General features: G+C 32.6%; 1 protein-coding gene across 2 annotated transcripts in view; it reads left to right on the top strand.

Moving 5' to 3' along the window:
* LOC115885786 (netrin-1) overlaps nucleotides 1–24,324 on the top strand; it is a 507,197-nt gene that overhangs the window by 443,369 nt on the left and 39,504 nt on the right. Inside the window, exons 3-5 of one of the 2 annotated variants that reach the window (XR_004050782.1) lie at nucleotides 9,612–9,761; nucleotides 10,006–10,093; nucleotides 22,419–22,487. Coding sequence is in view for 1 of the 2 variants with exons in the window: in XM_030904808.1 (XP_030760668.1) it covers nucleotides 9,612–9,761; nucleotides 10,006–10,089; nucleotides 22,419–22,487 (303 nt within the window). In the remaining variant the exon portion in view is untranslated. The remainder of the gene's footprint in view (nucleotides 1–9,611; nucleotides 9,762–10,005; nucleotides 10,094–22,418; nucleotides 22,488–24,324) is intronic. The other variant, XM_030904808.1, reaches the window with a different exon arrangement.

Raw genomic sequence — 24,324 nt, 5'->3', positions numbered from 1 at the left:
CTGGCTACGATTCAAATGAACGAACCGTATTCTAGGCAGTGAATCGTATCACACGATTCATTTTTAATACTCGTTCAATCTTTGCCCACCTCTAATACACAGAGCATCGTTTAATTTCTTTTTCTTACTAAAAAGTAAAAACTCTTCCTATTAGTTAAAACTTTTACGTTTGCGTTTACCCCGATGTGCGCAAATTCTCTAATATTGTGGCGCAAAGTATACGCCAGTATTTGTACAAGCCTTATCGGTCAAGCATCTCGCAAGCACCCCGTTAGCCGTATTTTTCAAGTTTATATGGACATTTTCATGCGAACTAATCTGATGACGTCGTCGTCGCAACAAATACGTATATTCCGAGCAAATTGGTACTTCGCTGTATGTACGCCATTATTCTTCGAGATGATAAATGGTTTCTAAGTCGAATGATGCGACTAGCACTCAGCAAAACTCTTGGAATGAATAAGCCTCTAAATAATATGTAACTTTGAAGATTTTGTTCATTTTATTTCTTAATTTAAATAACTGTGTACAATTTCATATATTTTGTTTTGTTATTAATGATCTTAATTTAGATCTATTCTCACTTATTATTAACTAATTATTAATTTATGAATAATAGTTACATAAACTTAAGATAGATGTGCCTGTGTGTGCCGACTTTAATATGTTCCCCTATTTAGTAGAAATGTCATTTTTTTATTAAATTTTTAAAATAGTGGCAAAGTAGCATACTCAAATCTAGAAAAATATATATACCGTGTGGTACATCGGAACTCGGGACATACGAAATCACATGTAAATTTTGATGATTTTATGCAAAAAATTGTTTTAGACTTTTTTGAAGAGGCGTTAAAGTTGTACTGTCGTCTATAATTTCGTTTCATTTGGAATAGGTATCTAGAAGTTATTTGCAAAAATCTACTTTCAAATTACTAAAAATGTATAATACGGCCCAGAGAAAGCTACAATTAAAATAAGAGCAAAAATGTGATTTTTTCATTGTCAAATTCGAAGTCGCATTTTTTTTTGTTAACAAGAATTTCTGTGGTTTGAAAAAGGTGGTTATTTTTTTTTCTGAATTAGAATGATTATCCACAAAAGAATTAGTTGAACTGAGAATAGTATTCCCGGTGTATGACTTGTTTGCTGTTCATTACTCGATTGCAGGCCTCGCTCATACCACATACTGCCACAATAATTTAACAAATGAAAGAAATAATAATTGTAACCAAAGGAACTTTATTAAATTATACGGTAACAGTTGCATATACGGTTTTTTTATACGGCCGCGGCGGGGTAAAAGCGTACAAACTGGTAAAACATGACATACAAATATAGAATAATCGCATTTCCATTTTAGAAAAATTGAGAAAATATAGATTATGCACGGAATTTCAAAATATTTTAATTTAATATTTGACACATATTTGACGTTATGAGAATTTCAACACTTGACTTGACATGACACCGACACAAGGGAAAGCCATATGTTACCAGTCCCACTGAATTTTCTTTAAAATTTTTGCAATCTCTAAGGATAATAGAATGCGAGGGGTGTCTCACTCGGGTAAAAAATGTACACGTACTGCCAAAATAATATTTCACTGTCAAGCGACTGCCAATAACTACGAAGAAGACTGCCTATGACTGCCATGTAATTATTATAGGCGACTGCCATAAGACTGCCAATGACTTCCAGCGACTGCCAAGAAAATGTACATGTAATTCCAATAGTGAGACACCCCTCGATAGAATGTGAGTATATAAACATTTTCTTATATAATCCAAAAATAGCCGAAAACCGTATATGCAACAATTACCAATTATACTAATTAACAACATGTTTACATAATTCCCCATGCACAGCCAAACAATACCCCCAAATGATTGTGAAATTCACTCCTCACAATATAAAAAATTGTTAAGGGAAGAATCTTTAGCATTCCACAGGGGTGTCGTTATCAGTCCATTTAAATTTCTGTATTCAATATGGCCATAAAAACGGTTTTTAAGTGTGCTCCACAGGAAGAAATCGTTCGGCGAAAGATCCTATGGTCTTTTTCAACTGTATGCCCAATTAACGGTAGTCAATGTTTTCCTTTTCTTCAACATGAAGAATATTTAAGTCATTGTTATTTTCTTTCTGTTCAATTATTTTTGTCTTCACACTTCCATGTGCTTAATACCGGTTAATTCGTTAAACTGTTGACTTATTCGGGATATTTATTTATATTATATTAACTTACTGATTAAAGGTATATTAAATGGTGCTTTAACATCGTAACAAAAGCAAGCACAATCGGAATGATAATCACAGTTTGAAATTGGCATGAAAATTTACGAATCAACATGGCTTATAAAGTGTGCTTCTGGCTATAAACATAAACTAGCAGGACTAATACTCCTGTTTAGCTTATTACTGCAGAAACACCGGTATTATTGTTCTGCCACGTCCATTCTCGTAGTAGCTAAAGATTAATAGTTCAATCATGAAGATGGAAGGTATTTAGTGTAGTGTAACATGTCAATTAACCGTCAATAAAACCGCCCGAAACTGTACAGAGGCTCAGTGCTATAAAATACCTCAAAGCATTAAAATATACATTTGTGGTATCACTCAGATAAAGTCCGCATCATATTATATATTGATTTTTGGGAATGTTGTTTTTGGCGTTAGGTTTTCATTTGAATTGGTTAATTGCAATGGATTCATTGCACTCAGTGCAAAATTAAAGTGCACTGTGGCCAGAGCTGCAACAAGTCGGTTTTAAAAAGACTTAAGTTTTAAGTCTTAAGTCATCTCTAAAATCATAATGATTTAAGTCTTAAGTCAAATTCAAAATGATTTTTAATCGTAAGTCTTTGACAAGTCATTTTACTTCAAGTCAAGTCATTTTTGTAAAGATTTAAATCAATATAACATTATTTAAGTCATTTTTCTGACTTAAATCTATATTTTTGACTTAAATCATGATCTGCAAGTTTGTCAGTAAAATGAATTAAATCAATTTAATTACGCTCAATTCAAGAAACCAGAATTCAATTTAACTACTTTTTTTAAATGTTAATATTAATTATTATTAATTTATTGTAGATACAGATGAGACTAAAACCACATAAAATAAAACGTTTAATTGTTCAGAACAACTATAAACACAAAACTATGCTTTTTTTTATAAAATTTAACCGATTTTGTAGTACTTTATATGTATCCATCACAGATAGATATCATCGAATACATGGCTATTAAAAAGTGGTGATTTGTGTGAAAAAGTGTTGATCACTATGGCGTAATATCAATATAATCATATCAATGGTGTAAGTTAAGGGCTGGAGAATTTTAAAGTACTCTTCAATATATTCCAGATAAATTTCTCGTTCGTCTTTCGGGCTACATAACGGAGTCGGATTCACTTGAAACAGAGACAACAGACTCACTACGCACGCACGACAAATAATCAAAACCGGTTCCGAAAAACATTTTATTTACTAGTGTTTTTGAGCATTGTTTTTATTCTGCTGCTTGGCCGCCGCTTAACAGTTGAAAAGAAATGCTGTTGTTTATCATAAAAATATATAAAAATCTCTCTTAAACCTTTTATAAAAAGACTTAAATCTTTTTAATGACTTAAGCCTTTTCTAAAAATCTTTTTCTATATCGGAATGAAGATTTAAATCACAAATCATTTTCAAAAAAACTTAAATTTTAAGTTTTAAGTCAGCTTTCAAAAGATGACTTAAAATCCAATGACTTAAGTCAAACTTAAATCATTAAATTGATTTAAATCAAAAAAACCTGAAGTTTTCTGTGAGCTTGGAGCTCTGATTGTGACTAATTAGTTTTTTATTTTGCTCTTAACTACATACGCTATCTCTAAAGTAGACTACCTACTGATTATTTCGCCATTAGAAAAAAATCTACAAAATAAAATAGTTATGTTTTGGTGCTTACGTACGCTATATTTCAAAAGTCCTCTAACATCAACTTTTATTACAAAACTATTTAGGTATTTGGTGTAAAACATCAGTAAAATTATTAAACAAGTTTAATGCTGAATAAACAACATCTTATGAAATGCCGTAGGAGTGATATTTCAACCGGGAATTATTCACAGATTCGAACCACGCTCATCGGGTTGCAGCATTTGTGCAGCGCCGGCAGCTAACCCATGATTAATTTTGCACCCAGGTGATTTCTTAATTAAGCCAACCGTTCATTAAGATCTGACCGTAAATTTGGGCGAGTCCACCCCACTTCCTTTCAGCCATGATCAAATAGTGAATTTTAATCGCTTGTAATTATAGGTTGGTTGTGTGTTTTTCAGAGGTTCAGTGTTTATTTAAAGATGGGGATCGTGATGTTTAAGAGGGTATATTAAGACGTAAACGAAACACTTTTGTGCTAAATTGAGGTGAGTTTTTTTTTCTTTGCATAGATGGTGGAAATGGTCGTCCATTTTATGATTTGGTCCGTTTTGTTATATGACGTACCTATTAGTAAAGTGTTTCATTATTTTCGAGAGATTAATTTAATTATCGAGACAGTAGAATGTAGAATGAATGGGACGGGGGGTTAATCACTGCGACCTTAAAGATCTATTGTGTCCCCCTCCCTTGAGTCTATCATACAGTCTATAACCCATTATACATGTTGTAGGGGGACATGATATTTTCCATCCTCCTTTGACAACAGATGTTCCTCCTCTGAAGGTATAGACCCTTCCACAGTTGGAGTTTGTTCCTACGTGCCCTTCACAGTCGAGGAGCTTGTCCCCAACTGAGGTACCCGTGAGGTGGAGGCTGGAGGATATGTCTCCATTTTCTTCACCTATTTAACTTGGTCTCTCTCTAGACCTAATACCATGTTTTCACGAATCTATAATAGAGGATATCTCTCTTTCTCTATTGCCGACAACTCGATGTCTCTGTATTGGAGTTTTGAGCTTCTATATAAGGCTCAGCAGGTAGGTGGTGTCTTTTACCTTGCTCCTTGGCAGAAAGACTTAGATGGTCGCCCCTTTTGGAATGTTTTTTTCCTTTTCTGGAGGCAGTCCCGCTAGAATTGGTAGACAGAATTGGCAGGAATTCTTAAGCGTAGGTGCTGTTTCCACCAACCAATCCGCTGATTCTTGAGATACACAATCTATGAAGAGCATGCCCACCCGAAAGTGTATCCCCGCAAAAAGCAGCTGACCCGCATGTTGTGGACCGTTGCATTGCAATCCGCTTGCTACTACTTTGTCTAGTAGTGCCTCTTCTAGAGCCGTTTACGGGTCGGTGGTCAGAGCAACCTCTGGGTAACTCTTTGACAACACCACCCTTTTTACTTGTCCAGCAATAGCGGCAAAGCGGGTGATACATTCCTGCTTGCCTCCCGGTATTGGACAGCTTTCCATGCTGGTTTTTTTCTCACCTTGCCGGAGCAGAGATGAGAGGTTTTCGCTCCTTCTCTTGTCCTTTGGTGGAGATGCACTAAGCTGTTTTTTGGTTTCTTTTCTCTTCCCTTTTTCGAGGAGTGTTTTTACTTTTGCTTCCTCCGGAGCAAATCCTTCGTGGAGCAGTCGGAGGTATCTCCGTACTGCTGCTACTACAATGCGATACTACTATTTATTCTTTTTTCATTCTCCACTTTAGGTTTTGGAAATTTAATTTCGAGAAATGCTCGACTCGATTCCGGAACTATTTATAATAAGTACCTACAAATTTGTACGGAATCTTCGGTAGGCAAATCCGACTCGCACTTGTCCAGTTTTTATTAAGGTTAGCACATCAAAACCAAAAATTATAAAACAAGTAAAAGACCAATAATATGACTTTTTCATAAATGTTTATAATAACTTAAAGAGATATCTAAGAATACGGGAGATACGTTTATCCATTTAATTACATGACTTGTATTTTGCTGTTATCTGAAATTTATACTATCTATACATCAGCTTAAAGTACCACATTCGAGGTTTCCCATCGCCATTACATTATCTCCTAAACAAATTACCCCTCCATTGTTAATTTCTTTCGCTCAAATTACAGTAAAACTTTTTCGAGTCGGCCCAATTATCAGCTTATTATGTCAGTAAATAAACGGGCAACCTTAAAAATATGGGAACCCATTACACAAGCGTATCATTAAGCCAACCATAAAATTAAAGATTTCCTTAATGAAAATATCCTCTTAAATTAAATCTTGATACGGGCACGAATATCCGGAACATGTAGGTGGCGAACCTAAAATAACGTTTAAACTTTAGAGTCTTACGATGGCGTCCCAAATAGGCAGTTGAAAAAATCTCGCTAGGTGGGCTGTAAATGGAAGAAATTTTCAGTGAGCTCATTGTCTTGAAGACCTGCGTATGTTTAGAGAGGAACTTTCGAAACGCATTGACGACGACGGTTTGACTTTTATTTTACGAAAGAAAATCCATTGTTTTGAAATGTTTATTACTTTAAATAAAAATTGAATGAATAATGTATCGAACAAGAATGGATTTTAGTAATATGTCTGGTAGGAATATTGCCATAAAAAAGGAGATGATAGATTAATAGTTATTTTTTACACAAGACGATAAAATCGTATTTTGATTCTAATAATAATAATCATTTTATTGTACATCATAGATGATACCAGCCCACTTCGCTGTGTAAAATCATTTGGAATGATTTTCTTTATCTCCTGCAAAGTTGGTATATATTTCACCCTATGGTTTTAAAATCTCGAAATCCAGTATTAATATATTTCTCATTTCTGACATTTTTCTCAGTTTTGATAAATATTTTCGTTTGTTTTTAAGCATTTAGCTTTGGATTTTACCCCTTTCAATAAGTCTATTTATTCCATAAATTATTCGTCAAAAACTTGAAATATACAGGGTTGTTCACCATATACGACACAGAGTATTGTAGCTAAACGATTAGATTTTTGCAAATTGTAAGTTTTGGGTCCGTCGAAGGACTATTAGAGCTACAATTTAAAAATATTTTTACAATATGCAGTGTCCCAAATAAATATAAAATATCAAAGTTGTATTTTTTTTAATGGAACACTTTGTATATTATTACATTTTTAGTCTCTACGATTAAAATAAAGGTAAATTTGATTAAGGTTTACCGCATTTTTACCGATACTTTTACACTGAACGCGCGTTTCGCTAATCATGTTAGCATCATCAGCAGATGAAACTGAGTTTAATAGACCTCATTTATCAATATACCCCTGGAATATTGATATTTTAGAGTGTTTTTAAAGCAACAAATGAACAGGTGCTAAAAACGATAATAGTTAGGTTGTATACAAAAACAACATTATTTAAATCTTTATAAAAGAGTATATCATTAATTAAATATACCACCATTGTTTCCGGCCAAATATTAAATCATTACATACTTAATTGTGTTAGTTAATAAATTATTCTAAGTAAATCTGGATTTGAATCAGAAATCGATATAATAATAAGTTATGAAAATAAAGGTCTCTGTTGTTATAAATAAGCATTCATCAAAAGTTTGAATACTAGAATCATATTAATTTTTCCTCTTTAGCAAATATTTAAACAGTTTTTTTTAATTTTTTAATGAAATAAACGAACTAAATCCACAATATTAGTAGCTGTACTCTTTAAAAATTTATTACATCTTTAAAATAATCTAAAATGTCAATATTCCATGGGTATATTGATAAATGAGGTCTAAATTATAAGAATAGTGCATTTTCTACGAAAATTTGAAGAGATATGTAAAAAATGGTATGATATAATTTAATAGACAATTAAATTGTGCATCTGATTCTCCTAAAATATATAGGATGTTCCATTTAAATTAAACAAGTTATTGCCGTTTAAAGCTAAAAATTATTTAAAATAAATTGTTAGACACTTTGTATGAGGTAGTATTATTTTTATTATTGCAACACATTAACTGATCAATAAATAAACTTCAGTAAATATTTAGTATTAAAAACTTTGATAACCTTGGAGAAAAGAAGCCATAAATGTTTTACTGCAATTTCAAAAAATTGAAAATATTTCAAAAACGGTAAGGTTTAAGTGTGATAAACCGTAATCAAATTTATCTTTATTTTAATCGTAAAAACTAAAAATGTAATGATATACAGGATGTTCCATTTAAAAAATAGAACTTTGATATTTTTTATTTATTTGGGACACTCGATCTGTATCTTGTGAAAATATTTTTAAATTGTAGCTCTAATAGTCCTTCAACAAACCTAAAACTTATAATTTGTAAAAATCTAATTGTTGAGCTTCAATACTCCGCGTCGTATGTGGTAAACAACCCTGTATACGAACAAAAATTTTATCTAATTTTAGATCTGGTATTAAGCTTCATTGAGAACCACTAAATTAGTGGAATAAATTAGTGGTTTCAATCAACGCAGAAGTTTCTTCTTCTAATTTCAATTTAAGCATTCAGAACGTCAAAATTAGTGGTAGTAATTTTCAATTAGTAGAAAAAGTTAACAAACTTTTAACTGTTACCGCTAATTATACTTCAAAATTCGCGAGTAATGCCATCTTGGCTTGTCACGTCTAACCACTCTTTGAGAAATTGTGGTTAGAAATTAAATGTTTATTGTTATAATTTGCTAATTATTAGGCTTTCTGTCAATTGTGGTATAAGAGGACCTTCAGTTTTTAGAAACTTTTAGTCACTTTCGTCTTTACTTTCAGTTGTTTTTTAGTCTTAAGTCACGAATTCAATGCTAATTAGTAAAAAGGCTGAAACGAAAGCATGTTTGTCAAACATTTTTACCTTTTTTTGCTATACCTTGACTTTGTAACCTTTCGTTGACTTGAATTATGCAAATTACGATTTAAAACTTCTACTCCCTCTATCTTTCAGCCATAGTCCATAGTATAAAGTATCATAGATAAGGATTACGGTATACAAGGCTTTCCTCCTTTATGTTTGGCAAAGTAGAATAGGAAGTGATAATGAGCCCCTCGTGTAAAGATAACCGGATACTTTATGTTTTTGATACTTCAGAGGATCCGTCCGCTTTGTATTCTAATGGATCAACCTTTCTCAGACATTTTCGACTTGTTCATGATATAACATCTTGATAAATATTTAGAGGTTTATGTTTTAGTTTCAAGTCTTAGCTATTTCTATAGAGAGTTTATTATGTTAATTTATACTGTAACCAAAGAAATACCTATATTGAATTGCATCAATATTATTTGATTATTTTGAATAATTTCATTTCTCCTAATGATAAAAGTTATACAGGATGTCGCTATGAGAAGGGTATTATTAATAGAGCTAAAAGAACATATAAAGAAGTTTGAAAATTTATGAAAGTCTGAATACCGAATAGGTGTTCTCAGGATTTAAAAAAAATCGTGTATTTATAACCTTCTTTACTTTATCTCTATAAAATGTTATGGGCAACATATACTTATATGCTATATAATATGCTACATTTATCAATTCTAAATCGGATTCCATTGATATTTAAATCAGTGAAGTAAATAGAAGTATTTATTTCTTAAAGTCAAGTATTTATTTTTCAATGACAAATTTTAAGTGATTAGTCCAAATTTGTATTTTATAAATTTTAAACACCTTTAGATGAATTAAAGATCTTTTTGTTGTTTCAGCATGCGATTGTCATCCAATTGGAGCTTCAGGAAAGACATGCACTCAAGCCACCGGTCAGTGTCCGTGCAAAGATGGCGTCGTTGGCCTCACGTGCAACAGATGTGCCAAGGGTTATCAACAGAGCAGATCACGAGTTGCTCCATGTATAAGTAAGTAATAGTAAGAAACAGTAAACATCTTTGTAATATATGATTTCTTATTCTTTGTCGTGTATCTTTATGTTAATTGCTTTACAGTATTCAATGATTAGAGAATAGAAGGATTGAATTGTCTTGAAGTAAACTTAACACATTATTGAGTGTCACAATATTTAATAATATTTAATACTTTTTAACATCTTTCTTAAAACTGCCGTTACATATTTCTATAATATCTTTCTTTATGTTTTTTTAGAAATACCAATTGTACAAATGATGGCAACTGAAGAAGACGACGATGGTTACAATGAAGAAGATCCAGATGCGACATCATCGGGAGGTAAGTAAGTGTTTTAGGAATTTGAAAACTTATTACTTTTAATCAATAATAATATATTGTAAATATTTCTGTAAGCATACATGTATTCCACATTATTCCAAACAGTTTGATTTGTAAATTGTGCTTTACTCTTTTTTTATGTATTATTCAGTAAAAAATCATAATTTTTCACCGATGGTAGCCGATTCTCGAGGACCTCGAGTTAGTAGGAAAAATCAGTACTCCATTAGAATAGTCATAGTAACAATATTTATCTAACTTTTAAATCCATGAATCTTTTTTCAAGGTTAAAATATAATTTAGTTATAAAAATAAGACTTAATTGGTGCACAGTATGAATACCTTCCCCATTTGTTTATTTTTTAGTTCTACAAAAAGTTACTTTTAGTTTATCGTCTTCTTCATGTGTTTTCTCCTCATCGGAGGTTGGCGACTATTAACTGGAATTCCTCCCTGTCTTGGGCCAAACGGATAATAAAATTGCACTGGCCTTTCCTATATTAAACCACTGACGCGACCAGGGGAACCGTTTACGCCCAATGCCTTGTGCTTCAATCTTTCCCTCAACGATCAGCTGTAGGAAACTATATTTGTTATTCCTAAAAATATGACCAAAATATGCTGCCTTCCGTCGTCAGTTGTTGGTCCTTATTCGTTCTCTCTAATACTCTAAAATTTGTTACTCGTTCGGGCCATTATATTTTTAATATTCGTCAGTATAACCACATCTCAAATTAATCTAAGGGTGACATCTTTGGTAGCCCGCCATCGAGTACTCAGGTTCAAATCTCGGTTGCAGAGCAAGATTTTTATTTTGAAAAACGTGTTTCTGACTATGTCAATTCTACACTGTAAAAAATCAGCCTGAGTGAACACATATTTCTCAGGGAGTGAATTTTTTGAGTGAAATAATTGAGTACATTTTTATCTAAAATAGAGTAAATTCATCATTTTACTCAAATATGATCTCTATTTAATCAATAGCTATTGAATAAGTTCATGTTCGAGTTATAACCCCTATCTTTGAGTAATGGAATAGAAAAATTCACTTAAAAACTCATGTTATAGTTTTACACAATAAAAATTTGAGTGAAATCACCCAGTTTAGAGTATTTTCGCTCATTACTAATCATACGTCATACGCGCTTCTTCGATACCGAATAAGCTATTTCCCTGTTCCTCAGTTTTTAATTATCTGTTCGAGTCGTAGGTTGTCTTGTTCCTTCGAAGGTGCCCAGGTTACAAGTCCATAGTGTATGTGTGTGTGATGTAAAGTGTGACAGTGGCCGCGTGGCGTGGTGAAGCGAATACGAACTCATAACTCCTAAATATGTTTTATGTTAAGAACATTTTTTTTCACATCGCAGAAATCCGCCTAACATATATTCAAATTCGACTGCGTCTACTGATTGCCGCAATGCTCGGATGTTTCCTGGACTAATTAGCGTAGCGAAAATCTAGGTACTTTCCCTCAATCTGGAACTGGGAACTGGAACATTTGGCAGAATAACATTTTTTTTTAATTTTCAGGAGGAAAAGTATCTGGATTTTCCGGAGGATTTTCGTTATTAAAAGTTAGTTTAGAAATTAGAAATATTCGAGAATGTTGGTAGCCGAGCTGACGAATGCTCTTAATAAAGCGGATTTTTGCGATGTGATGCAACTTTTCTAGACATCTAGCTTAAAAAGTTCCTGTATTTTTTCCAAAAAGAGTTGAAAACTTTTTAAAATGTTTTTGATATTATAATAATAGTGTTATATTTGGTTTTATTTGTTTTTTTGTCAAATAAAAATGACAAATAAAAATATTTTTGAAGGTTCTACAGTTTTTTATTTGGTTTGTTAAAAAAAACGAAATATTCTAAATGATTTTTTTAAAAGCTATGTAAGCTAACTTGTTATTTTATTACAAGTGACCAGATGCCTCCCAAAAGTGAATTTTAGGAAATGGACATGTTCGAGACCATGTCCTAAACTGAAACTTACCTTTGAAAGGCACCTGCCCACCTGTTATAAAATAACAAGTTAGCTTACATATAGCTTTTAAAAAAATAATTTAGAATATATTTCTCAATACTGAGTGAAATTAATACTCAGATATGAGTACTAATCGAGTTAAGTGTAACACAAATTTGAGTAAAAGTCACTCAATAAAAGGTGTCTTGAACTCAACACTTAGTGAGTTCACTCATTTTAAAGTGAATAAATTATCAAAATCGATAAAATCCTACTCAAGGTAAACAATAATGAGTAAAAAAGGAGTCTTTCGTCTAATCTCGATTGAGTGAAAACACTCAGTGCTTTTCACTCTGAGAATTGAAGATTCACTCGGTTCTGTAGAGTGAAAATTTCACTCAATCGGGTGTGGACAGAAATTGAGAAAGTATTGAGTGAAATCTGAGTGAAATTTCACTCATTTTTTTTACAGTGTACGTCTTCATCGGGATCCCGTTTATAATTCAGCTAGCACCCCAAGTATTTAAATCTTCTTACCCTTTCCATATTTTCATCTTCTACTTGTATCCTGATATTTTCAATATTTAGTTTGCTGATGATCATAAATTTTGTTTTGTTTATGTTTATTTTGAGATTGTACAATATTGAATGTTTAGGAGGAGAGTTAATCACCGCGGCCTAAGAGATCTATTATGAGTTCTCCTTTCTCGAGTTATAACGAGTTATAACTCATCATACAGTTTCATGGCTTCAACAAAAGCCAGTATCTGAGACGGCTCCGCAGAGGTTCTCCATCCTCGGCATTATCCGTACCAAAGTTCATTATGGCACGAGCGTTTGTCGTCTTGGTGCACTCAGTGGTAAGGTGTTCTGGCGTTTCCCCATTTTCCCCACTTTGAGACTGTGACTCTGACTAATATTGCTAAATCTGTCCACCAGGCACCGCAATTTTTTCCCATTGTTAGCTACATATATACATACTGCCATTACTTGCTGACGAGTATTTGACACGCATCAGAAGATGGTCACGCAAGGCGTTTTCTTTCATGAGCTTTTCTGTGACTGAAGAGCCCGATACGTGATGTTATCTGTCTACTGCATTCCGGATATACAAAAATCTCGTTGCTTACCTTGCCTCTTAATTTTTTGGTTGTCGCTGTTAACTGAGTTTACAATTCTTCTCCATTGCGTTCTATTGTGAGCTGCTTCTTCCCAGTCACTCTGCATGTTAGTCCCTTTTAAATTTTCGTACCTTTTCGTATCCTTGTGTAACCTAACCTAAATTAACCTAACCTTTTGAGTTGTCCACCCGGCCTTCTCTTACAGTCTACAAGCTACAAGCTCTCCATAAAGCAGAGATTTTGATATGGACATGGTCATTACAGTCACCTAGCAAGATGATTCGTTCGTGCAAGTGAATTCGTTGGAGAACATTTTGTAGAGCTTGATAAAATTTATCCTTTGAGCTTGATAAAATTTTAGCGGCTAGGGTGGGAGTGTAGGCACTAATGATGTTGACGTAAGTTTTGTCTGATATGGGGTACCTTAGGGTCATAAGAAGTTCGGAGATACCAATAGGTACTTCTGTTAATTTTGTGACGATTTCGTTTTTCGGCTGATTACGACTGATTCCAATATAAGTTTCTAATGATTCTTATGTTTTTTTCTTGTTCTTTTAGTTTATAGTATACTAATTGTCATCCATCTAGATGAAATAATGTTATCGTTCCTTTAACCAATAGCACTTTAATTATAAAAATAAAATTTTTCAAAATTCAACCAATAAACCCAATTTTTAATAATTTAATACTTCAAATGTCAAACTTGACAGATACCCGTGACTAACGCGCATATTACTAATGCGAATAATAAATATCTGAAACATATATTGTCAAAATATATTTAACTTAACTATGTATAACTGTCTCCTCTATATTATCTACTACTCGATTCAACAGTGTGATAATTAAAGCCGAACTCGTAACCAAATTAAGTCCAAAACACACTATTTAGCTTAATTCCGAGCACTAATGATCATATTAGGAGCATACTGAGACTGTTACAGTCTCTAACCTCGCCGTAGAGCAGTTTGTTAATCTGGATTTGGCCGTAACCATTGCCATTCTCTTTAATAAGCAGCAGAAATCCTGCGCGATCTCAGATCCGACTAATAAGATAATCGAAGGAAGGCAGTGTGCTGGCTGTGTGTTATTTAATTAACCGATTAAATGCGAGGGGTAGCTTAATTTGCCTGCAGATAAATCTATTAGTGCAGCTGTTAGGGATGGGCGTTTTTTAAGTTACCCTTTAAAAAGGTTTATTAGCATTATTTGTTCTCTTTGAAAAGCTTATTGAAATTAACTGAACTTAAGAATTTAACAAAGCTATAAAGTTATCACACACGTCAAAAATAATAATTGAATAATGACAACAACTTTCAGTTAATACCAAATAACTAAAAAAAGTTAAAGTTATTTTTATACAGTGTCACAGAAAAAGTCGGCATCATATGGAACTTTTTTATTTATTAACTTGTGTGAAATTTGGGCGATAGTTTCTGCTTTGAGTTAGATAAATAATGATACAAGAAAATTTACTCTGTTGCCCTCGGGCCGGTATCTGTCAAATTTGACATTTAAAATAATACATGGGCAAAAAACAGGTTTTCTCTCCAAATTTCGAAAGACATTATTAGATTTTTTTTTGTAATTTTACATAATTATACCAGTTCTTAATCATCTAAATGAAATATTTTTTTCCTCATTTTTAACCAATAGCAGCCAATTCTCGTGATTGAAGCTAAACTAACGATTAGGAACCCGTTTGTTCTTCCCATATTTATCTAGTACTCATATATTTAATTCATTGTTTTGAATATACCCATAATTTTTAATGTTTAATTGAATATCTCTTAATTGTTCCAATGTTACCCTAAACTTAAGTGCTGCGTTTGTCCGTTAGAGGGCATGAAACTTTAAAAAAATAAACATTTTTTCAGATATTTTAAGAACCGTTATTCCGATTTTAATGAGATTTCGGGTGTTTTGCTAAGTGCTTTAACTAAGTTTTGGTAAGTACTTTAACATTTGACTTTCACAAAACAAGAAAAAGTACGGAAAGGGTGAAAACGACCCCCACCCCTACATACATTTTAGTATAAATATTTTCCAACTCAACCGACACCCGATTTTTTTTCGTAAAATGGTCCTTCTAGTATTTACTATATTTTTTGTCTCTTGTATAAAACGCTACCGCGCATACTTTTTGAGGAAAGACATTATTTTTCCTAAGCTGACTTCCAAAAAATGTTTTTTGCCACATGAAGCTATGGAGCCGCATAAAATCTATTATGCTCTAATAATCTACTTGGGAAAAAAGTGGAATTTCATGGTAGTATCACAAATTATAGTTTACAATAAGTTTCAGAAAAAACTTTAAAAAAATAATAAATTTTAAATTAATTAACGTTTGGGTTTATTTTTGATTAATGCCCACTAACGAAGAAACGAAACACTTTTGTATGTGCAATTAACTTATTTTGATTCAAAAAATTTGTAGTTGCTCTATGTCCTCGGAATATTAGAACTCCCTGTATATTTTGTAGGTCTGCTTTGGAAAAATAAATTCTTCAAAAACTTTTTCTCAAAAACTATGCGATGTGGGATTTTCTTAGAAGAGAAAAATGTATTAAATACTATAGGAACCATTTTACGAAATGAAAATCTGTCGCCAGTGGAATTAAATATTTATATTATAATTATTTATGTAAGGGTGGGGGTAGTTTTCACCTTTACCGTACTTTTTTTTGATTTTTTTGAAAGTCAAATGTCAAAGCACTCAGCAAAATATAGACACCTAAAATCACATTCAAATCGGAATAACGTTCTTAAAATATCTGAAAAAATGTGTTTATTATATTAAAGTTTGATTTCCTCTAGCAACGGACAAACGAAGCACTTTTGTATAGAGGTAAATTGTGTCAATGAGCTTATTTTGATTCCAAAAATACATAGTAGTTCTATGTCCACGTAATATTGGGACACCCTGTATATCGAGATGATATCATTTCTAGATAGATAGTCATAAAGTAAAACGAATTTAAATGCTAGCATTAACCAGAAAAAGTCCAGTGAATACAAAATTATTTGGTGAACTTTTACTGGCGTAGTGTTAGCAAATCAGTGAGTATGAGCTCTTACTATAATATTATTCTTAATACTCACTGATTTTCTGTCTTTACTGTAATATATACATCTTAATTATTTTAATTAGTCATTTGATTTCCTTTGTTATCGCTATATTCAAAACCAACAGCGCTAATTCAATTATAACTTTTCTGTAACTTTGACAGATTTATTGGGCTTCGAAAAAGTTCGGGACTGGCAGAATTCTTTTGATTAAATCGAATTAATCGATCATGTATAATGCATTACATCGAAACGGAAAAAAGTTTATCGGAATTATTCCAACAATCGTTTTCCTTAGAGGAAAAAGAATTTTAATATGTCCCTTCCTCTTCCTGGCATAAAGTTAGAGTTCTTTTGGAGTTATGAGAAATTATAATATGTAAGATATTACATTAAATTATAATATGTAAGTTTTTATTAGATAAAAGAATTGTAAGCTTTACGTTTAATTATATTATATCTGAAAGGCTTGAAACGCCCTCAAAAGGAAAATTCCACTTTTCCAACTCCCAGTGTCCCAACTGACCAAGAATTTATAACTTTGTGAAGTATTTGTAAGTATTTAGCAATTTGTAAGTATTTAGCAATAAAAAAATACTTTAAAAGAAAAAATTTTGTTCAGCAGGTAAAAGACCATACCGTAACGTGGTATATAGCATCCAAAACCAAAGCAAGAACAGGGATGGCAGTATTTCAGCCGAGAACTAAATACTCCAAACCAATGGGTATCCTCTGAATAGTTTCATCCAATGATGATGTGTTCTGGTGTTTCCCCATTTCACCCATACAGAATCTGCATTCTGCCGTTGTTTCTTAGCTTCAATCTACTGAGATGTTCATTGTGGAGACAATATTAAAAACAGTTAATCAGCAGATAAATACTAATAGTTTAATAATAATAGTTAGTTTTAACCATCATTAAGCAGCATTAGTAGATGATTAAAACTAATAGTTTAATAACAATAGTTACATTTAAACATAGGCTGATGATGCTAACATGGTTAGCAAAACGCGCATCCAGTGTAAAAGTAAAAGTGTTTTGGTGTATTGTGGTGATTTAGTGTTTTCTTTTACATTTCACAATGTTGATGATTTACAAGTTTGATTATTGCGAGTAAACTTAAAAAAATAATTTAATTGCGAAATTAACAGTTTAAGATAGTTTAAAATACACATCTTAAAAATAGAAATAATTTTTACACCACAAATAAAAACTGAAATTAGAATGGGAAAATGAATTTTACTTAACTGAAATTTGTATAATTTTAAGGTAATGAGAATTTATTATTAATAACGTAGGTAGGTCGGCATGTTGAAAGTCGTTCTTAATGGATAGTGAATTATTAAGATTTTATCTACTTCAATATTTAAAAACTCTATAAACTGCATTTTTTGTATTTTATTATAAATTTTATTTTTCTTTATGTTTACAAACGTTTTTTTTTAATTTTAATACGAATTTGACTGTTTTATAATTTGGATTGCTATTATTGACTTTATAATAGTTGAAACAGTTACATATACCCCAGAAAAAAAAGAGGAAGCCCTACAAAAGAAATGAAATTCTATCAAAATTATAAAATATAAATAGTCCATTACACTTAGTCCTTTCACTATAAAAAGTTGTGAAATTATTCACTATAGAAAGTTGTAAAACCTAGACAGTTATTTTAGTTAGTGTCTATGAAAACAACAATTTATTTACATTCAACAACTTTCCTATAAATTGCTTTCTAGTGAATTTTCTATCAAGATTTATAGTGACATGAATATAAGACATTACAATATTTAATTATAATGAGTTGGTGCTCGCACGACACCATACCTATGGAAGACTAGGTAAAAGAGACTACTCGGATTATAATTATTGTAGACTAAGTAAATCTAAACAGTACAGTTAAGAGTATTTTAGTAAGTAGAATAATGCTACCGGGCAATTGCCAAGTCATTATAATTAAGTATTATAAAAATGAAGATGTCTAATATTGACATGGTCACTATAAGTATTAATAGGTAAGAGATTAGATAAAAAATGTATAACAAAGTGTTGTTGAGTAGGTGCTTCCATAGACACTAACTTAACTGTGTTGGTACTTTTTGTAGTGGAAGAACTGCGTTAATTTGTAGTGGAGGAACTGTGTTGATACTTTTTTAAAACTTATATTTTATGATTTTTGATAGGATAAATTTAAACTGAAGGTATAAAATAAAACAATAACTAAAACGACGGACATTTTTTTGGACATATTGGACATATATTTATATTTTTCTTTTCCGTATGTGTACATAAATAAACCTTTTCATGTTATGGAAATCAGACAAAATCCCCGTATCTTTTGCGACGTAGAAACAGACCCCTACTCCCTCCCCCACATAAATACAAACAAACAATACGAAATCGCGGAAAGTTATAATATCCTTTTGCCGCAAACGAGCAGCAGGTTCGAAAATAAAAGCTCTCGCATCCGTCGGAGCATCGCTGGAACAAAGACAAAGGGCTGCCACCCCTGATAGTTAGAGACGGAACTGGCAACGCGCACCCTTAATATGTGCGTTAATTATTAACGGAACCGGGGGATTACCTGAGTGCGTAAACAATGAGCGCAATGGGACATTTACGAAAACCGAACTGTTCATTAATATTTACAAATAGATTTTTTCTAAAATATTAATTTTTTCCCAGTTAATTTTATTAATTATCTGTTGATCATTATAGCATCAACAATTTTTCCTAATTTCTTTAACTGTATGTTCAGCCAGGTTTCGAGAGTTGTTGTCTGTATATAACTCATAAAAGCATTACTTCTATAAATACCACCGAATGGATATAAACAGTTAACAGTCCAACTTTTCCATCCGTAGAGATAGGGTTCCCAATTTTGCTAATTGGTGTTCGACAAGCGGTCGCGCTCGCCACTTCAACCAATCAACCAATACTCCTATAACACGTCCTTAACATCTATCTATACAAATGACCAACCGCTAAATCAACCAATCAGAAGCTCTATTTACGCAAATAATTTAGCATTAGTTAGCCAGGATAACGATTTCTATACAATTGAAGATAATCTAGCACTACACCTGACTGCGCTAACTCAATATAACAGAGATAATAGCCTTAAACTAAAAGCTTTGAAGACTGTTACTAGCTTGTTCCATCTAAACAACAGGGAAGCGTTAGAATAATAAATGTCAATTGGAACAAATGTCCAGCCACTAAATCAACACATCTGAAGCTCTATTTACGCAGACGATTTATCATTAGTTAGCTACGACAACGATTTCTGAACAACTGAAGATAATCTAACATTACACCTGACGGCGCTTGCTCAATATTACCGAGTAGCCTTAAGACTGTCACTAGCTTGTTCCATCTAAATAACAGGGAAGCTAACAGAGCAATAAATGTCAGTTAGAACGGCAAGTAACTCAGACTTTGCCCAAGGCCAACTTATTTAGGTGTCACATTAGATCGGACCCTGTCATTTAAACCACTTGTTGACAAGACACACTCTCTACACACTAGGGCACACTCTCTGCAAGACTACAACTACTAGACACACCCTCTACAAGAAAAAACCTTTTGGGAAAGCTGACAAGTTCCACCTGGGGGACCAATCCACGCACACTAAGAGCTACTGTGGTTGCACTGTACTATTCTGTTGCTGAATATGGCGTACCAGTTTGAGAACGCTTCTGCCATGCCTAAAAGATAGACCCGATGTTGAATCAATCATGCCCTCTAATCAAATGCCTTAAACATACATCGGCCTAACAGTTACACCTACTCAGTGGAATAGCTCCACTCCACATAAGGATACAAGTATCCAGCCTGAAAGAGAGGAAACAAGCTTAGTTTCCTCTCTTTCAGGCACCCCCTTTTCGGACGAAACACCGCTAGACCAAAGACCAGAAAAAGCTTCCATTCTGCCGTCCAGTCACTTGATCGCAGCACGGCATCCGCAAAGATACTGAAGTGAAGAAGAACATACAATGAGGCACCTTCTCGTATGCCCAGATCTTCCCAATATTTAATTAACTTACTCTCTTCTAACAAAAAGCTACACTGCCTAGAAGTAAAACATAGCAGTATCATTTGGTAATTAGATCAGCACAAATACCATTTTTATTACAATATACAGGGTGTTTCAAAAAAAATGTGCCATCTCTCGTGGAAAGATTCCTCACGTAAAAATATGATTTATTTTTCATATCAACATAAGTCCGATTCTGCTTTGTTCCGTAGCTACAGGGTGTGAAAAGTCTTAATAATCTTTCGATTGGTTATAATTTTCTTTTAAGTACTTTTAGTGATTCGAATGAAATTTTGAGGGTAATAGTTACTATAAGTGCTACATATTTTAATGCTAAAAAAGTGTCGATAAAATCATCAGGGAAAAAGTGGCTCGCCAATATAACTTTTTTATTTTTTCAGATAAGAAAACGAGATTTGGTATGTTAGTATATGACATAAATTAGGAATGAATGGCGTATTCAATTGTTTTTGGTCACTTCCTGTTTCACCAGAAATGACTACAACTTTTGATTTTTAAATGGCACCCTCGGTTTATTTTTACTTTATTCCATAGAAAATAATACTCTGAATAGAATGACATATTATATGTCAACTTTTGGAATTTTGGCTTAAATAAATATTGTATTTTAAATTTCAATCTAGAGTGCAATGGCTTGTGTTAAAAACAATAACTTTTAATCAAGGAGCCTTGGAAAAATAGATTTGATCGTCTAATGTTTTTCGTATCTTGTCCTGACCATGTTCAAATCGTATTAAATATAATCGTAAATAAATCGTATTATAATCATATCTGAAATTTTTCAAATGGAACGAGGGTGGCTCATTAGCATATTTTGAAAAAGTATTTTTTTACAAATAATTGGATACCACACACTTGGTATTTCGAGTCAAATTGTCGTTATGAACAGTGTCGTTATGAACAATGTTACAATTTCAAATAAAATACAATAGGTTTTGACTCTGACACCGATTTTGTAAGACTAATCACTAAAATAAAGTGGAAGCGACAGATAAACAACTATAAGTTAAAAGATTGTTTAATCAAAAACAAATGATAACAAAACAAAACATAAAGAAACAAAAATTCGTAACTGTGAAATGATCTAAAAAATATTACATAACTAAAAACAAACAAACGGCACCATCGACAGCGAAACCGGTGTTGATCTCGACACCGATGATTATCTCAACACCGGTATCGCGATGAACACCGGTGTTGTAGATGAACACCGGTGTCGAGATAAACACGGGTGCTGAAATGAACACCGGTGTTGAGATAAACACCGGTGTCGGTGTTGACACCGGTACACCGACTGAAACACCGGTGGTCATCAACACCCTAGTTCGTATTGGTAATAATAAATAATCACCAAAAATGTCAATTTATGGCGCTACTATTCCGTTAGAAATAATAATAAGTCGATTTCTTTCTGCTTTTTCTAAACACAGCCAGCCGGTTCCTCGTTTCATATCCGATCCACCCTCACTATTCCACCAACAAATGCACCGGTTAATTATATTAAAGACGTTCGGTAGAGCCCTAAGGGCGAACGGGAACGTATCCCGGGATCAACGAGCCGCAACGCTCCCTAATTTCAATAAGTTTTCCAATCTGGCAGAGCTGGGAAGGGACTTTTTCCATGAACGTCGAGAGTTTTCCGGCCGATTGGGCAGGCAGCAGTGAAGTTATCGAGATTTAGATTGTTTAAAGTTGCGAAATTGGGAAAAAGTTTATTTTAGTTTGGGAGTACCACCCCACAAGGAAAAGCAAATAGCACTAAAAAGGAACAATAAAAATATGATTCTCCAATTTAATCACCAAGACGTTGTTTGCGACTTCATTCTTGAAATTCTAACCGCCATATTAAGCTTACAATAAATAATGTATTCTGTGGCGTTAAAATGGTGAAAATCGCATCAAAATCTCATCATTAGTTTTTGATAAATGCTCTGACATACAAACAAATAAGCCATGCTTTTGATCATTGATTTTTATCTATATATCATCAATAGTCGACTCCGTCATATTTTTTTGAAGTATCTTCCATGTACAGACTTCAACAACTTTGATATTTGATGTCTTGAGAGTCTATTAGATAGTTATTTAATTTTGTTTACACTTATTAAGATTAATAAAATTATTTTTTCAGATCACTGCGGAAAGTGCAAAGCAGCAACAAAAAGATTAAATCTGAACAAGTATTGCAAAAGGGATTACGGTAAGTACCAATTGATTATTTTATATTTTGAATTATTAAAAACTATTAATATGTCATGGTTAAAATGACCAAGTAATTTAAATAGCGAGCTATCGGTTAAAAAATATAAAACAAACTTAAAAGTTTTATAAATAACATTACTCAGTTCTCAGGCATTGCAAATTAAAATACTTCCATACATTCGAAATAATTATAGTGACAAATCACTTGGAAATTGAATAACCAATGTATTATAATTGGACTAATGGATAGCAAGCGTATCAATTTTCAATCCTTTGTATCTGATTCGAATACGTTTGCACAAACAGTTTCATGAAAACATTACTGAAGTTTTAGAAATTTATATTTTTAGAAAATTGGTTCGGATAAATTGATAAAATAACTATTAAATTAAATTAACAACATATGCTTATAATATATATATACATAATAAAACTAGCTTTGTTATTGTTACACCCTCTACTTGTACCATAAATGAATCACATTTAATTAAAGTAAACGGCAAATCAATAAAACAAGAACTGCATGTTAAATTTTTGGGTGTACACTTGGACAATAACCTTTCTTGGGATGTTTACATAAATGAGCTGTGTAAAAAATAACATCAGTTTCCTATGCTATATATTAAAACAGGTGGAAGTTATGGAAATTATTAGTTCATATGATTATGCCCAAGTCGTGTGAAATATGGATTAGTTTTTTGGGGAAATTCATCGCACATACTGCGAGTGTTTAGGGTTCAAAAACGAATAGTCAGGACAATTGCTGGTGTGAGTAGAGCGCCTACCTGTCGATATGTTTTTTAAAAAAAACTTATGTTGACTGTGCCGTCTTTATATGTGTTTGAAGTGTTGATGTTTGTCAGAAAAAATGTTGCAAAATTTTCTCAAAATAAGCAGTTTCATGATAATTCAACTCGACGCCGCGCAGTGACCTGATATAATATCCGATACATTCTTTATTCTTTAACAGCAGTGGAAAGTAATGTGTATTATGTAGGTATGAAATTGTAGAATAGCTTACCTCTTACAATTAGGGAAATATCTGAGCCAAAGTCATTTAAAAGCAAACTGTGCAATTTTTTGGTTGACGAAGTTTTCTATAGTCTGGAGGAATACCATACTCATAGTAGAGAAACTTAGCGTAACAATTTTTTTTATTTTTTTATTTTTAATGTCGTTTTTTTTATTTTGTATTTTTAATATCGTTTTTTGTAGACTTGATCTATACATGTAAAACATGTCTTAGGGATTTAATAAAGTATTCTGTTCTGTTCTGTTCTGTTCTGTTCTGTTCTGTTCTGTTCTGTTCTGTTCTGTTCTGTTCTGTTCTGTTCTGTTCTGTTCTGTTCTGTTCTGTTCTGTTCTGTTCTGTTCTGTTCTGTTCTGTTCTGTTCTGTTCTGTTCTGTTCTGTTCTGTTCTGTTCTGTTCTGTTCTGTTCTGTTCTGTTCTGTTCTGTTCTGTTCTGTTCCATTCTAAATTCCATCGTGTGAACAAAACTGCGTTATTTGTCAGTCACATAATAGGTAATAATGACATTGCTAACTTTTTAAAATTTTGATAGTGTTACATTATCTTCCTCTACTTCCCTCTTCCATTTCCATCACCCGTTTCCTTCACTACTTACTCTCATTCTTCTTCGTATCCTCTTGTTTCTGCTCTTTCTTTGGCTTCTTTAAGTTCTGGTGGGATACCAGCGTAAAAATAGTCTTTGTTATTATTGTTTTCTGACTTTTCTATCTCCTTAAGCTACACTGTAATATCAAATAACCCTAAAAGTAAAAACTATGCTATTTTTTATTAAGATAAGGGAGTAACCTCCCCAAAACCTTCTAAT

The sequence above is a fragment of the Sitophilus oryzae genome, unplaced genomic scaffold (assembly GCF_002938485.1).
Source record: "Sitophilus oryzae breed Bouriz unplaced genomic scaffold, Soryzae_2.0 scaffold_41_pilon_pilon, whole genome shotgun sequence".
NCBI lineage: Eukaryota > Metazoa > Arthropoda > Insecta > Coleoptera > Curculionidae > Sitophilus > Sitophilus oryzae.
The sequence above is the reverse complement of the archived record's forward strand: the minus strand, read 5'-3'. Positions and strand labels throughout refer to the sequence as shown.